The 15,813-nt window shown below is 36.9% G+C and overlaps 2 protein-coding genes across 2 annotated transcripts in view; one reads left to right on the forward strand and one right to left on the reverse strand.

The window, feature by feature from the left end:
• The window catches only part of THAP10 (THAP domain containing 10), a 10,384-nt gene extending 3,533 nt beyond the window's left edge, over nucleotides 1-6,851 (reverse strand). Inside the window, exon 1 of the mRNA XM_008582826.1 lies at nucleotides 6,303-6,851. Coding sequence (XP_008581048.1) covers nucleotides 6,303-6,707 — 405 coding nt within the window. The 5' untranslated portion in view covers nucleotides 6,708-6,851. The remainder of the gene's footprint in view (nucleotides 1-6,302) is intronic.
• A 231-nt stretch (nucleotides 6,852-7,082) lies between these two features.
• Nucleotides 7,083-15,813, forward strand: part of LRRC49 (leucine rich repeat containing 49) — a gene marked incomplete at its 3' end in the record, with an annotated part of 100,851 nt that continues 92,120 nt past the window's right edge. The window contains exons 1-5 of the mRNA XM_008582828.1: nucleotides 7,083-7,374; nucleotides 8,035-8,091; nucleotides 10,292-10,379; nucleotides 15,164-15,361; nucleotides 15,702-15,804. Coding sequence (XP_008581050.1) covers nucleotides 7,327-7,374; nucleotides 8,035-8,091; nucleotides 10,292-10,379; nucleotides 15,164-15,361; nucleotides 15,702-15,804 — 494 coding nt within the window. The remainder of the gene's footprint in view (nucleotides 7,375-8,034; nucleotides 8,092-10,291; nucleotides 10,380-15,163; nucleotides 15,362-15,701; nucleotides 15,805-15,813) is intronic.

Here is a 15,813-nt window from a genome sequence, read left to right on the forward strand (position 1 = left end):
GGTACGGGGGCGACACTGAGGGTTGCAATCCGTTGCCGGACACGGAAAAAAGACAAAAAAAAAAAAAAAAAAAAAAGAAAAAGAATGGAAAAAGATGAGCTGTGCAAATACTAACCTAAAGAAAGCTAGTGTCACTACATTAGCGCTATATACCTAATAACACAGCTTCAAAATATACAACAGAAAAATTGTTAGAATTAGAAGACTAAATATGTAAATTCAAAATCATACCAGAAGGCCATAACACACCTCTCTCAGCTATTAATGGAATAAGTAGACAAAAATTCCATAAGAATATAGGAAATTTAAACATGAGTAATAGGCATATATGGAACACTGTACCCAAATGCAGAATATTCATCTTAAGTGCATATGGAACATTTAGAAAACTATGTTGAGCCTAACACAAGATTTAACAAATTTCAAAAGATTAAATCAATGTATTATATTTTATCTGGCAACAGTGTAATTGACCTAGAAATCTACTACAAAAATATAACTACGAAATGTCCATATGTTTGGAAATTTGAAAATATACTCCTAAATAACCCCTGAACAAAAGATAAAACCACAATGATTATTAGGATATTTTACACTAAATAATAATAAAAATGCTCCTTATCTAAAATTTGAGGGACTTAATAAAGCCATGCTTACATGGAAATTTAGTCTTCAATGCACATATTGTATAGAATAATTAATTAGGTTTGATTAATTTAGATTGAAATTATTAACATCATGCCAAAAAGCATTCCACAAAATATCTCTAACATATTCCCATTTCAGGAGTTAGTGTTTCTTCTATCAACACTACTGTACTGAATTCTACATTTGGGAAATAAGCATGTGAAACTTAACTCCCCTATCTACCATTCACCATGAAAATTCTGAAAATCAATGACTGATTTAATTTCTCAAGAAGTTAAAGAAAGAACAGTAAATAAAAAATTTTAGAGTAGAGGGAAATAAGTAATAAATAATAGAAATAAATGAAAAATAAAAAATAACAGACAGAAGATCTACATGAAAATTTGTTCTTTGAAAAGACTAATAAAAATTGATTAACATCTGGTGAAGCTGATCAAGAAAAAAAGAATAAAAAAGTAAAAATTAGTACAGGTCATATAGAATTCCAAAAAGTAAAAGATTATCATAAACAATTTTGTGTCAACATATTTGAAAATTTAGATGAAGTGGACAAATTTTTAGAAAAACAGTTTATCAAAATGGATAAATACAGAAACAAAAAACCTCTGAATAGCCCTATCACTATTAAATAAATTGAATTCATCATTAAAACTTTTCCACAAAGAAAACTCCAGGACTTAATGTCTTTATCAATGAATTATACCAAATATTGATGCCAAATTTATTAGTGAATGTATAATGCCAGTTTATATGAACATTTTCAGAGAATTAAAGAGAATGATCCCAAATTGATCAGCATAATCTTCATACCAAAACCTGAGAAAGGCATTTCAAGAAAGAAAAACTATAGACCAATTTCATTCATGCACACAGATGCAAAAATCCTAGATATTAGCAAACCAAATTAAGCAATATATAAAAATAATAAAACACCTTGCCCATTGGGTTTATTTTAGCCATGCATGTTTGATTTCATATTTCAAAACCAAGCAATCGGGCTGGCCCGGTGGTGCTCAGCAGAGTGCCGCGCTTGGGAGTGTGGTGGAGCTCCCGCCGAGGGTTCGGATCCCATATAGAGACCAGTCTGCTCACTGGTTGAGCGCGGTACGGGCGTGACACCAAGGGTTGCGATCCCGTTGCCGGTCGCGGTACAGGCGCGACACCGAGGGTTGCGATCCCGTTACCGGTCACGATAAAAAAAGACAAAAAAGGAAAACAAAAAAAACAAAAAAAACCAAGCAATGCAATTCAACACATTAACAGAATAATAAAATATATGATTGATAATAGATTCAGAAAAATCATTTGATAATTCAACATTCTTTATGACTTAAATCTATAGCAAACTAGAAATAGAAAGGAACATTTGTTTTTATGATAAAGGGGAGCTACAAAAAGAAAAAAACTATAGCAAAAATCATATCAAATGGGGAAATATTAAAGGCTTTCCCTTCCACCTCTTCTGTCTCCCACACTGAATGGGAGGCTCAAGCCAGTGCAACAGAAAGAATAAGAAGTAAAATCATGAACGTCAAAAACTCTTTGCAGATGACATGTTTTTGTACATGTAGAAAATTCAAAAGAATCTATAAACTATTGGAATTAATAAGTGAGTTTAACAAGGTTCCTGGATACAAAGTCAATAAAAATCAATTTATCAACATATATTTATAGATTACAAAATTTAAAATATCATTTACAGTAGCAGAATCAAATGGCTATAAATAAATCTAATGAAAGATATATAAGACTTCTACATAGAGTGCCATAAAACGTTTTTAAGAGAAATTTGAAAACCCAAATAAATGGAAGGATATGTTCATGGATTGGAAGAATCAATACTGCAATATGCCATTCTCCTCACATTTATTTATAAATACAATGCTGTCCCAATCAAAATCACAGTAGATAATTTGTGGAAATTGATGAACCAATTTAAAAATGTATATGGAAATTTAAAGAGCACGGAATAGCCAAGATATTCATGAACATGAATGAGGTAAGAGGAATTAATCAATTGGATATTAATTCTTAATATAAGCTACAGTAATTAAGACAGTGTGATAATGATGTAAGGATAAATGAAACAATACAATATGTGGAAACAGACCTATGCATATCCCGACACTTGATTTATGACAAAGTTGACACCGTAGGGCAATGGGAAAAGATGAAATTTAAATTCTACATTACACAATACACAAAAATCAATTCTGAATGGTTATAGATCTGAATGTAAAAAGTAAATGCATCAAAGATTATAGAAAACAGCACAGTAGAATGTTTTAAGCTTTAAAAGATTGGTCAATTGGACTACATCAGAATTAAGAACTTCGGTACATCAAAAGACACTGATAAGAATGAAAAGGCAAGCCAGAGTGGGAGAAGATATTTAAAACATTTAACTGTCAAAGGACCTGAAGCTAGAATTTATTAAGAATTCTAAATCAACAAGAAAGACAATCTACCAGAAAAATGGGCTAGACCTAAACAGGAATATCACCAAAGAGGCTAGCCACATATCCGATTAACATTTGAAAAGGTGTGTCCTTACTAAACTCATTAGAAATCAGGAATGAAAAGTTAACCCACTACTACATACCTTGCAAATGGACTTAAGTGTGAAAGACTAGCAATTCCATGTGAAGGCAAGAAGGTGGAAAGATGCAATCTCTCATACTGCTGGTAGAATTGTAAACTGGTACAACTACTTTAGAAAACTATTTGGTAGTATCTACTAAAATTTAATAGAATACTATGACCCAGCAATTCCAGGTATATTCCATCAGAAATGTGTGCACATGTGAACCAAAAGGCATGTATAAGAATGTTTATAGCAATATTACTTATAGCAGCCCCAAACCAGTAACAACTCAAACATTAAACAACAGTAAACAAGTAAACAAATTTTGTTATTCATACCATAGAATACTATATAAGGAAAAAAACTACTGTTATATGCAACAATATGGATGAATCTCACAAAAGAAGCCAGTCACAAAATATGCCTACAATGTGATTCCATTTATATGAAATCCAAAAAAAGAAAAAGCAAACTTGGTTACTGTTGAGGAGCGGAGAGGGGCTGAGGACGGGGTGACATAGGTACTCCTGGAGTGATAGCAATGTTCTACTTCTTTGACTTGGGTTGTGGTTACACACGCTCAGTTTGTGGTACTTGTACACTTAAGATTCATTCACTTTTCTGTGTATTTGCTATGCTTCAATTAAACAGTTTAAAAAATTCAGTTGGATTTTCTAAAAAAGGATACAAAATTAATAGCTAAGGAAAAATAATCATAGCTTGATGAGGCAAAATATCAGTGTATAATACTCCTTAGAGCTCCTTTCTTTCCTTGGAGGTGGCCTCGTCTTTTCTCAAGCTCCTTAAAGGCAGGGAACATTCATCCTTATATTTATCTATATATAGCACCAGGTACCCAGAACAGTGTCTGCAAGAGCTCCTCAATAAATGTTGTAGAATGACTAGGAATTTGATTTTTAGTCAGTTGGTCCTGGGATTGGGAAGAAAAACATTGAGTGGGGGAAGGAATCAGAGGCAGCACAAGCAAACTTTCTTAGTGATGTTATAGTGTTCTCTATCCAGACCAGGCTAACCATTTATTGCTATTAACTTGAAATAAACTTTTTAACCTGATATACTTTTAAAGTGAGTATTATTAGAACCTACACATAATGTATTGTTAGAAATGTTGGTTGGATATATTTACTAATTGGAAAATAGACTTTGTATCTATTCTGGATCTGTTTCTCAATGTTTAGTCTTTGTATTATAAAACCTTTGGTTGTTTCACTAATCTGGTTTTTCTTCCCACAATTTTTGATTAGGTGGTATAATTATGGGGAAGAAAAATGGTGTAAGGGGGCATGTGTAGCACATGTTTAGTATTTGTCTCTCAATACATATTTACATTTATCTATATATGGATGTACATATATATTCGTATGTTTGGGCAAAGTTTGGATAGGTAGTGATGGTGGATAGAAGGTTAACAGAAAGGGCAGATGTCTTAGTTATACAGTTTGGTCAGAAGGTAAACTGGCAGAGAATTGAAAATTCTATTATAACACACAAAAATTGTTCTCCCAGTCACGTAATCATTCCACAAATATTTATTGAATTCCTTAAGTTTGCAAAATATTGTTCTGGGCAATACAATGGTGAAGAAATCAGATGTAACCCCTGCTCTCATGGAGCTTACACTCTAACATGAGAAACAAATATTAAGCAAACTACACAATTATTTCATGACAATTGTAATGAATGCTATTGCCGGACCTGCTATTGAAGCATATGGATTACATGAAGAATGAGAGTATGTAACCAGGGGATCAAGAGGAAAGTGGTTTGAACTGACTTTTAAAGGAAAAAGACTTAACTGATGATGATGGAGAATGGGAGGGGCATAATTCCAGGGTATAACGTTGAACAACTGAGCAAAGTCTTGCTGATAGGAAGGAATACTGTATGTTCAAGAACTGAAAAGGTCGGCAAACTAGTGCAAAGTGAACAACAGGGACAGTGGCCTTGAATAGGGCTGGTGCGGTAGGCAGGGCAAAAGGCATGCAGAGACATGTAAATTGTGTTAGTAATTTTGTTCTTTATCCTAATAATTGTAGTATGTCATTAAGGGTCTTAAGTACCCACCTCAATGTAAGAAACAGGCTGGTATTGCAGAAAGAGTATTGGTCTGGGAAATGGACCTAGAGAGTAAGGACCACAAGCCCTTGAGGAAATTACTAACCTGAATGGACTTCCTCATGCATAAACTGTGGTTTTGGACTAGATGAGCACTAAGTTTTCCTTCAACTCTAAAATTCTATGAATACCTCTGTATATTCAAAGCCAAAATGTCAGTTACAGATCACGTGATTTCTTGGTGAACTTTTCCCATCTCTAAAAATGAACACTTTTAAGATACAATGATGAGCCATAATTTAATCTATGTATTGGTGATAGGACTGAAGTTTGATTATCAATCTCAAAGGCTCGGAAGTCTTAAGGTGGAAAGTGGGGAAGGTAGTAGTAACCAGAAGCAAAATAAGAGTAATCAATGTTTATAAGGACTAGAAAAGTAGACAAAAGAGGACACGATGGGGAAATTCAGCTCACCAGAAACATTTACCTTAATGGCAGCTAATATCAGTCAAAAAGAAGCTTAGGGTGGAATGGGATTGTTTACCAGCAAGGCCCATCTTCACCAGTACCTCCGCATCTCCTTCCCCCATCATTTTTGACAAGTATAATTGACCTTCCTCAAGCTTGTGTAAAAAGCGTTATGCAAACAAGTTTCAAGCATCCCTAATCCTTGAGATTTGCTCAAATGAAACCCTTTATATTTAAAAACTCTGGAGCGACAAGTGAAGGCAACTCTATACTCTGAAGGACAAAACTGTGTATGGGCGTTTGGGGGGAGGGGCTCGTAGAACTAACTGGGTCGCTTAATTCCAAAGTGTTAATGCTAAAAGGAACCTTGGAGTAGCCTTTAAAGCACACTCCCAATTTTACAGATGAGAAAACAGAAACTTTCGAGATGAGGTGCCTTTCCCAAGGTGACACTAAGTGGAGGAGCCTAGCCACAGTCCGGGGGGTCCTTCCATGACCCTCGGTGGTCTCTCAGGTCTCTCTTTACCTGTGAAGCCGCAGCCCTCTTCCCGGCCCGGAGGCGTGTACAGGAGGCCAGACCCGGGGCGGCCTCAGAATGCCCGGTTGCGTGCAGCTCTCCTCCCATTTCGAGGCCTCCCGCAGGTGCTGGGGCGGGCACCCGGTGCAGGGTAGGCACAGCGCCCGCCACGAGCCTCAGGCGCTGGGAAAAGCGCAAGTTCTTCTGCATAACCGAAGAGACGTCAAAACAGGCCGGTGCGAAGTGGTCTGAGCAGATGACAGAGCGGTCATTGCCGCCGTACCAGTCGGCGCGGCAGCCCCGCACGAAGCGATCCCACAGCAGCCGCACGGCCCGATCCTTGGGGAAGCGGAACAGCGACTTCCCAGATTTGGTGGTGTTGCCGCAGTGGGCGGCCACGCAGCGGGCCGGCATGGCTGCCGCCTCAGGTGCGGCGGAGCCGGGCTCCCCGCCCTGCGCACGCGGGCACGCTGCTCGCGGCGGCCTCGGCCAGGCGCGTCCTTCTTTCACCTGTCGACCCCGGGTCCGGCCTGTTTCCTTCCCTACCTCTGGTCGCCGGAAGTGTTGGACTGAATGGGAGGGCTCTGTGATAGCTTCCTCCTCCTCCTCCTCCTCCTCCTCGCAATCCGCCGCCGCGAGCAAGTGGACTCAGGCAGAGGGATACAAATTTCGCGCGGGCCGCGCTGAAGTGGACCGTAAAGAGGAACGGACCGGAAGTGGTAGTTGTCATAGCCACCGATGTGGCCAGCCTCTTCCTCATCTTATCTTCCTCCCAATATTCCCGCTCGGTTTTTATGAAGCCGTGAGAATAGAACGAGGAAGTGCTGACGCATTGGGACCCCAGCAATAAATCCAGAGGTTACAACGACTATGTTGGCCGGTTAATTTGGGAGAGGACCAGACCGGAAATGGTAGTTTCCATGGTAACCCCTGAGCAGGTTGCCTAGGAGATGACCTCTTTTGATCTCTTTGAATCTCCGCTGTAGCGTCACCTCCAAGGCACATCTAAACAGATCCTGGACTGTCTCCTGCCATGATTCCCGGGAAATACCGATCTATTTCTGGCCGGGCTGCGAACAACGTAGGTTGGCCTCCTGCTTTCTCTTTCTTTCCATTGGCATCGTCTTTTCTGACTGGCGTCTTTGTCCTAGGTGATGGGCTGTATTTGGGGGACCGGACCGCTGGGTCTACTCAAGCTATTGTTTGACAGAGCCTTGAGGTTCATGGGCTGGAGCAAAGAACCTGGAGAGTATTTAATATTGTATGGGTTTTCAGTGTCCTGTCCAAGATCTGGGCTCCCCAGAAGGTGGAGCTGGTCTGCTGTGAAAGGCTCAGGTTCATTTAAATTCCTTTAACCAGTCAATTACTTTTCTTCTTTTTTTAATTTTTAATTGGGAAATAATTTATCATTAGACCCTCTCACCTCCTTCACCTGTCTCAATGAGATGGTTATTTAGACCTGCAATGGCAAATGTCGAAAGCCTCAAGTACTAAGTATACAGGGTCAAGTTGCCGCCGACATTTTGGAAAATAAATTAGTGAAATCTTTTAATTCTTAGATACCATTTTATTGTTTTCAGAAAATTTTTAGAACATACTCATTTACTAGACACAAACAAAAATAGAGCATTCTGTTCCATTCTAATTTTTTGTTGTATTTTTGTCTGTGATTTGGGGGGACTGTGTGTGTATGTGTATTTAAGTGAAGAGCAAATTTTATGGTTTAATTTTTACATTTCAGGTGAACTGTGGGCTTCATCTGGTTATTCAAACATCATCGCTTCCTGAAAAAAGCAAAGTAAGATTTAAGCATATTAGTATTTAAATTGAAGATAAATTGTTTTATATTCTATACAAATAGCAGCATGATTTAAAGAGTATGTTCTGAACTGAGAATTTTAGATTTTTTACTTTGTTCTCCAATTTAAAGCTAATTTTTATTTTCTGAAAAAAATAAAACCAAAATTAGCCCTCTTTAAAAAACTTAATGTTACTTGATTACAAGAAATTTTTTGATATTTAAACATTTCTGAAATTAGCATCCTTTTTTAAATTGATGGCATGTCATAGTTTTATTGGGGAAGTTTTTTCTTTCTTAGAAGTGGATAAAGTAATGGTATGTCTTACTACTGATGGCATCTTTGAATTAAACATGATAATTAGGAGGTCATATCTACATATTCCATTTAAAATCAGGGAAGAAAAAATAGGTTTAGCAGTGGAAATATGTTAGGCTTAATGTTATTTAGAAGTTAAGATATGAATGTAAGATTCTTTTTTCCCCAGACTATTTGCCCATGATATTTCTGGCATTTCCAGAATTTCTGGCTTTTGATTTGATTTTTGAGATTTTGAGATAAATATGTTTTTCTTCCCCTTCTTGTCTTACCTCAGTACTCAGACCTACTCACCCACCTCCCACACAACTGTCTCAAGACACAACATGATTTCTCCTCCTTTGACTGAGTTGAACATTTCCAACCATCACAATTTAGTTGTTTCCTAAAAAGTTGTTAAATAGATGTCACTGGACGAACTCTAAAGTGCAGAGCATAGTTTACAGATAACAGCATGAGGCGGGTAAGAAAGGGCAGGAGGAAAGTGGTTGGAAGGACACCATTAGTCAAGCAACAGCTGTTGATTACATTACGTACATATACGAAAACTGTTAACACTTGGAAAATAGACCATTTGATCATCTTGAAATAAACAGTGGTTAGTTAGATTAATTGGAAATATTCTTTTTTTTTTTTTTTTTTTTTTTTTTTTTTTTTTTTTTTTTTTTTTTTTTTTTTGTCTTTTTGTCTTTTTCCGTGTCCGGCAACGGATCGCAACCCTCAGTGTTGCCCCCGTACCGGACCGGGGACCGGCAACGGGATCGCAAGCCTCGGTGTTGCCCCCGCGCCTCGCTCAGCCAGTGAGCGGGAACCGGTCTGCATGTGGGATCCGAACCCTCGGCGGGAGCGCCACCGCGCTTCCCAAGCGGCGCACTATCCAGTGCGCCACCGGGCCGGCCCCGGAAATATTCTTTGTTATAATTGAACATAATGGATTTCCTCCAAAGGTTTCCTAATTGTTTTTACTGAACAAACCCTACCCTACTATTATATTGTTTATAGGAACTATATACCTTGTCCAAATTCTTTCTAAACCATTTAGTTTCTCTTGCATGGACATATGTTTTGAGAAAACACCTTTAGCTCATTTAAATTATAAGGATATAATTATGCAAAGGCTAATATAATGTTTATAGTATGGAGAAACATCATAATTCTTTTAAAACATATTTAGGACTTTTGTGGCTAATTATAAGAGATTGTCTTGGTTTTGTTTTTCTCAGTCTTCCTACCAGAAAGGTTTAAATATACAATTTTATTATGTTATAATTGGACATTTAAAGGAATTCTAATGGCCAACACATAGTGATTTTTTTTTAACAGCATTTAGTTTTTATTGTGTGCTTTTTTTTTTTTTTTTTTTTTTTTGAGCAAATGACTTTTTTAATCAAATTTGTGATAAGGGATTGGAAGTGCCTCAGGTTAGAGCATGCTCTTTCATCTGACCTCATGAAATTGATTCTGATTTTGTATGTGGTAAAATACATATAACATAAAATTTACCATTTAAACTATTTTCAAGTGTACAATTCAGTGGCGTTAAGTACATTCACAATGTTGTGCAGCTGTCACCTCTATCTAATCCCAGAACTTTTTCATCACTCCAAATGGAATCCCCATATTCATTAAGGAGTTGCTCCCCATTCCTCCCCTCCCCAAGCCCTTGGGAGCCACAAATGTTGCCTGTTGTGGATATTTCATGTAAATGGAATCATATAATATGTTGCCTTTTGTGTCTGGCTTCTTTCACTTAGTGTGATGTTTACAAGCTTCGTTCATGTTGTAGCATGTATAAATTATTGAATATTATTTTATAATTATTTTCATTACTTACTTTTAAATTCTTCTCCAAATGCTTTTTTCTTAAATAATGTTTTTCAGGTTGAATTCAAGCTAAATAAAGAAACACCAACATTCCCTGGAAGACTCTTGCAACATGACCTTGAAAGAAACTACTCAAGTAGGCAAGGTATTACCAGTGAGTAGAGATCAGATATGGTTCCTCTTCTTTATATAATATTAATTGTTTAATAATGTTGAATTACTAGATCCAAATAAACTTGAATTAAAAATTAAATGTTCGTTGGTTACCAAATTGGTTTGGTATTTGTTTAAATCAGAATTGTTTTTTTTCTCATAGCATAGTAGATTATTTTCAATACAGAAAAAGCTATTGTTATTTTAGTTTGAGGGTGGGCTGTACACTAGAGAACTGGAAAAGAATGTTCCAAATACTGTATTAGAACTAGGAAAAATGGGTAATAAGTGACTAAGAGTATGAGAACACAAATCTTTAGGAAATAAGGAAACAATGGAAAGAAGGGACAGTTAGGAGTAGAAAAGAATCTCTCATATTATTGCATATAATTATAGATATTTTATATTACAGACCTTAAATTTTGGTGTGTATCACTTGGGATAATGCTGATTCTTAGCATTCACCCTCCATCTTCCCCATTCTGATTTTGTAGGTCTTGGGTGAGTTTTAGAAATGTGCATTTTGATAATGCCATAAATGATCCTGATGGATGTGGTTTGTGGACTACCCTTTGACAAATACTGCCTTATATGATCTGATTAAATTTCTAAAATGTATTTTTCAAATTAAGGAAAATTTTTCCTTAGAACATTATGGTCTTAGTTGGTTGCTAAGCTAAAACTGTTAGCTCTCTGTAATGTCCTAGACTTAAACACTAAAAAATCCTTGCATATAGTACTGCCCCTACCTCTTAGGGATTTGTATAAGAGGGCTGATCAGCATAGACTTCTCTAGATTGTTCATCTCATTACTATGTGAACATATGGTGATTTTTGAATATTGATTTGTTTTACCTTTTTGTTTTGTTACTTCTGAGCCCTTCTCTTGGGCCCATCTAATCGGACATGTCTTTGGCCCTTGGCTAATTGCTAGACATGATATCCTAACTGCAGTTCCACAGTGTAGGAAGCATCTGTCTTGCCTTCTTTGGTTCAGTTCAGTACATATTTATAGAGTGTGTACTATGTGTCAGGCACTGTTTTAGGCACAGAACTGTAGATTTGAACCTGGAAATTCTCTACTAGGGTTTTGTATGTTTGCATTGTGAATTTCCTATCACATTTTTGATAAGATGAGGGTACTTTAAAAAAATTATGGAAAAATTGAATTAGAAGCTAATGTGAATCTTTCCACGAACTTTTCGAAGTACCTTCATAATTCCTTAATTTTTTTCTCCTTCCTAAATCATGAATCAAACTTAAATACTTTCCCCAAGCTTTTCTTGAGTTAGAGTAGGGAGTTGGCACACAAATTTTTGGATGGCTGGCCAGGTAAATTTATTTAAGTGGTAAAGTGTTACTAGATATTTACTAATGAGGAGACAGTATGGATGCATTGAACCTGAGATGAATAAAGTCTTATATGTAAGTAATGACCTGAGAGATGAATAAAGTCTTATACGTAAGTAATGACCCACATGATACAAATTAACCTAATCGGTCTTTCATTAAAAGATTTTATTCAAAATCAATCTCTGTGAAAACATGCTCATTTGATATGTCTTAAATATGTATCTGGTTATTTCCAGTGTGCCTCTGCCATAATTCCAGGCAGTTTCATGCAAACAAGACCATACAACTTAAAGCTATTTTCTTGACTTTTGTATTCAACTTTCTATCTCCAAGGGCATAGAATTCTGGAAAAAATAAGTAGCACTTTGTCAGGAAAAGTTTGGGGACCTCTATTTAATAAACTGCATTCTCATACTCAATCATTATAATTAATTTCACCCCTTTCTTATTTTTCAAAATTAATCAAACATAGTCTGTAAGCACAAATTACAAACAGTATGTTCAGTCAAAAGTAAAGAAAGTTATGGGGCCGGCCCGGTGGCTCACTGCTATAGTGCACCGCTTGGGAGCGTGATGGCGCTCCCGCCGAGGGTTCGGATCCCACATACAGACCGGTTCCCGCTCACTGGCTGAGCAAGGCGCGGGAGCGACCCCGAGGGTTGCGATCCCGTTGCCGGTCCCCGGTCCGGTACGGGGGCAACACTGAGGGTTGTGATCCGTTGCCAGACATGGAAAAAGACAAAAAAAAAAAAAAAAAAAGTAAAGAAAGTTAATGTTTTATTTAAACTGGTTAGTCAAAAACTTGGTGTGTGATTTCTTTTAGGCTTTTTGGAATATTGTCAGGAGTTAACCACTGTATCCTTGAGGTTTTGTAAGAGCCAGATATTCCGGGGACTACTATACAGTAAAATCTCAGTTAACCTGACCTTAATTGATTTAATCCCTTAATTAATAATTTTTAAATGTAAATGTGTATGTAGAGAGGAAGAGGCACTGCTTGACTCTTAAGATCATGATAAATCACTAGAAAATTTAGAAGCAGGATTTTGGTTACCAAAACAATCTCAAAGATAAGGCTGAATGGACACACATATGTGGTCTTATACTATTCCATCCATCCATCCACTCATCTGTCTATCCACCCACATATCTGTTCATCCATCCACCCATGCATCTGTCCACCCATCCATCCATCCATGTATCTAGGGTGCAGTGCAGTGAACATTCTTACCAAATGTGAATTACTATGCCTCTTAACACTTTGAGATGCTACCTATGAAAGAATTTCTTCAGCATTTTTGTATTAAAACACAAGAATTTCTAATTTTCCTTTTAAAAAGAAATAACACACACAAAATGGATTTCCCATTAAGTCTTAGTAAACTGAAAAAACAGTTAATTTATCTACCAATTGCCTGCTGAATTTAGATTCTACCAAGCATATAAAGAAGGTAAAAGGAGTTTCATTTCTCAAGGGGCTTATAAATTTAACTGGGAAGACAAAGGCTACATATCTGGTCAGTTAAATAGTGTTATAAGAAATAAACAATAAAATTAAAATAGTGATGCAGTTTATATGTGAGTGTTTATGTATTCACATGTGTATGTTTTAATCTCAGATTCCTCTGGTTCCGAGTCATTTAGAGGATCTTGTTTGTGGAGCTTAAGGCCTCTCTACATAATCATTCTTGTCTCTTTGTATTTATTGTAAGGTGTACTTCACAGTGATAGTAATAGTAAGCTCATCATGCTGATAGTTATTATGACTTCTGTGTATAACAGGAGTGAAGAGTGTGAAGATATAATTCTTTTATTTGCTGAGTGTAAATGAAATTATCTCTTTGATTATTGTCTTTATATCCCAAGTCTTATAAAGTTTAAATCTGCTGCCTAAATTGAGGATTGGCCTGACGCTTTAACAAAATAATTCAAAAAACCTAACTCTAATGCTAACAAGGGAAATTAAAGTTGTCTAGTATTTAGAGTTTTTCCTTTATTGTCTTTAGCTGACCAGTTAATTTTTAATCAGTTAATCCTTAGATTTCAGTTAATACTTAGACTAGTTCTTGTTTTAGTTTTGCTTTTTTAGCCACCTGACTTTTGATTTCCAAATTGATTTACCGAATCATGGTTGCCTGGGTATCCTGCTAGCAGGTGGTCATATCATAAAATCAGTTCATTGGTGGACATGATATCAATTCTGAATGCTTATACTCTAGAACATCATTACTAGTTGTCTTGATATTTCATGATATTCAGAAATGTGGGATGTGGGCACTGGCTATTTTGTTCAAGAAGCTAGGTGTGAGATACTTTGGTTTATACCTTGCAGACCTGAAGAAGGTAGCAGATACCATTGCTTTACAGCTTTTTTAATATTATCTATATGGAACTCAATTTTAAGTTGTTATCATATTATCTGATAGCCTCCTGACGACTACGTTAGCTTCCTCAATTTCGTTTTCATCTTTTCAATTTATTGGTTAGTTTAAGCAGCAGAATTCTGTGGTAACCTAAGGTTCTATTTTACTGTTTATTTCTCCCTTCAAGCACTTCAACGTCAATTGCTGCTTTCAGTAGATTTTCTCTATAGAGAAAAATACGGTAGATTTCCTCTGGTATTCAAACTGTCACCTTTGACTCATTACTCAAATCTTACCTCATTTCTGGAACTTCCCATCATTTCTTCTTGATCGTTCTACATTATTCTAGTTCCTTAGAATATATCTTTTTTTTTTTTTTTTTTTTTCCTTTTTTTGTCTTTTTTTACTGACCGGTAATGGGATCGCAACCCTTGGTGTCGCGCCCGTACTGGGACCGGCAACGGGATCGCAGCCCTCGGTGTTGCGCCCGCACCACGCTCAGCCAGTGAGCGGGAACCGGTCTCCACATGGGATCCGAACCCCCGGCGGGAGCGCCGCTGCGCTCACAAGCGGCGCACTCTCCAGTGTGCCACCGGGCCGGCCCCTTAGAATATATCTTAATACTCATCTCCCCAACCTATCTGTACCCATCTTCATTAAGTGATAAATAACCAGACACACTTATGTGCAAATATACAAGTATAATAGGTATTCTTTTTTATTCTATGTTTTGTGCATGTTGTCCTTTTCAGTTTATTGATTTCATATGTGTTTACTTATTAGATTAAAAACTACTTAATGGCAAGGACACTACCTAACCAACAGCCTGTAAAGCCCCATAGGGGTGTCATATGCCCTGTAGACCCTAACCACAAGTGTACCAGATTTGTTGACATCCACTTTGGTGTCTTTGCAATGTTCTCTACTAATAGTAGTTGACCTGCAAAGAAAAAGTGGTGATGCGAGGTTTACATCTGCTATCCAAAACTACTTCTGTGTATTTCCTATAGCAAAGTCATGTATTACGTAGTTTTGTGATAAACTTTTTGATATTTTGAAGGAGATGGAAGAGTAATAAGTCCTTCGCCTCGTAATAAATCATCATGCATCTCATCCACAACAAACGTGACAGAACTATGTGGGCTGGAAATGAAAACTGCCACGAGCTCCTTATCAGCATTTGGAGATTCTTCCATTCAGACACCTTCAAAGTCCAGAATCCGGCAGGGCTGTCATAGTGCTGGCCCAAATGTATCTGGTAATGAGGGACTATCATCTCAGTTACAGAGAGTTAAAATTTAGTATTAGGAGTCAGGATTATAAATGGTTAAGGAGCATTAGAGTAGTTCTGTACCCCCAACCAATTTGTAAGGCAAGGGAAAAATTATTTGGCTTATGTGGAACACATAGTTTAGGTTTGAGGAGGAGAGAAGCAAGCTCAAATTTAGTAATTAATTTCAAATATAGAGAGCTATGGAAACTATACTTTCTAGAAAAGGTATTTGTAGGTGCCAGAGTTCTCCAAATATAAGGTGACTTTACTTTTAAGATTTTAAAGGTTTTTCTTAATCAAGTAATTTGTGTATCATTTTCAATAGGTGATCATATTAATTTGGTGAGCTCATCAATGCCATCATTTCCTATTCTCCAACGTTCTTCTGAAGAGAAAATTCTTTACTCAGACAGGTTGACCTTAGAAAGGTGAGGACA

This window comes from Galeopterus variegatus, unplaced genomic scaffold, assembly GCF_000696425.1.
Source record: "Galeopterus variegatus unplaced genomic scaffold, G_variegatus-3.0.2 Scaffold2731, whole genome shotgun sequence".
NCBI classification, from domain to species: domain Eukaryota; kingdom Metazoa; phylum Chordata; class Mammalia; order Dermoptera; family Cynocephalidae; genus Galeopterus; species Galeopterus variegatus.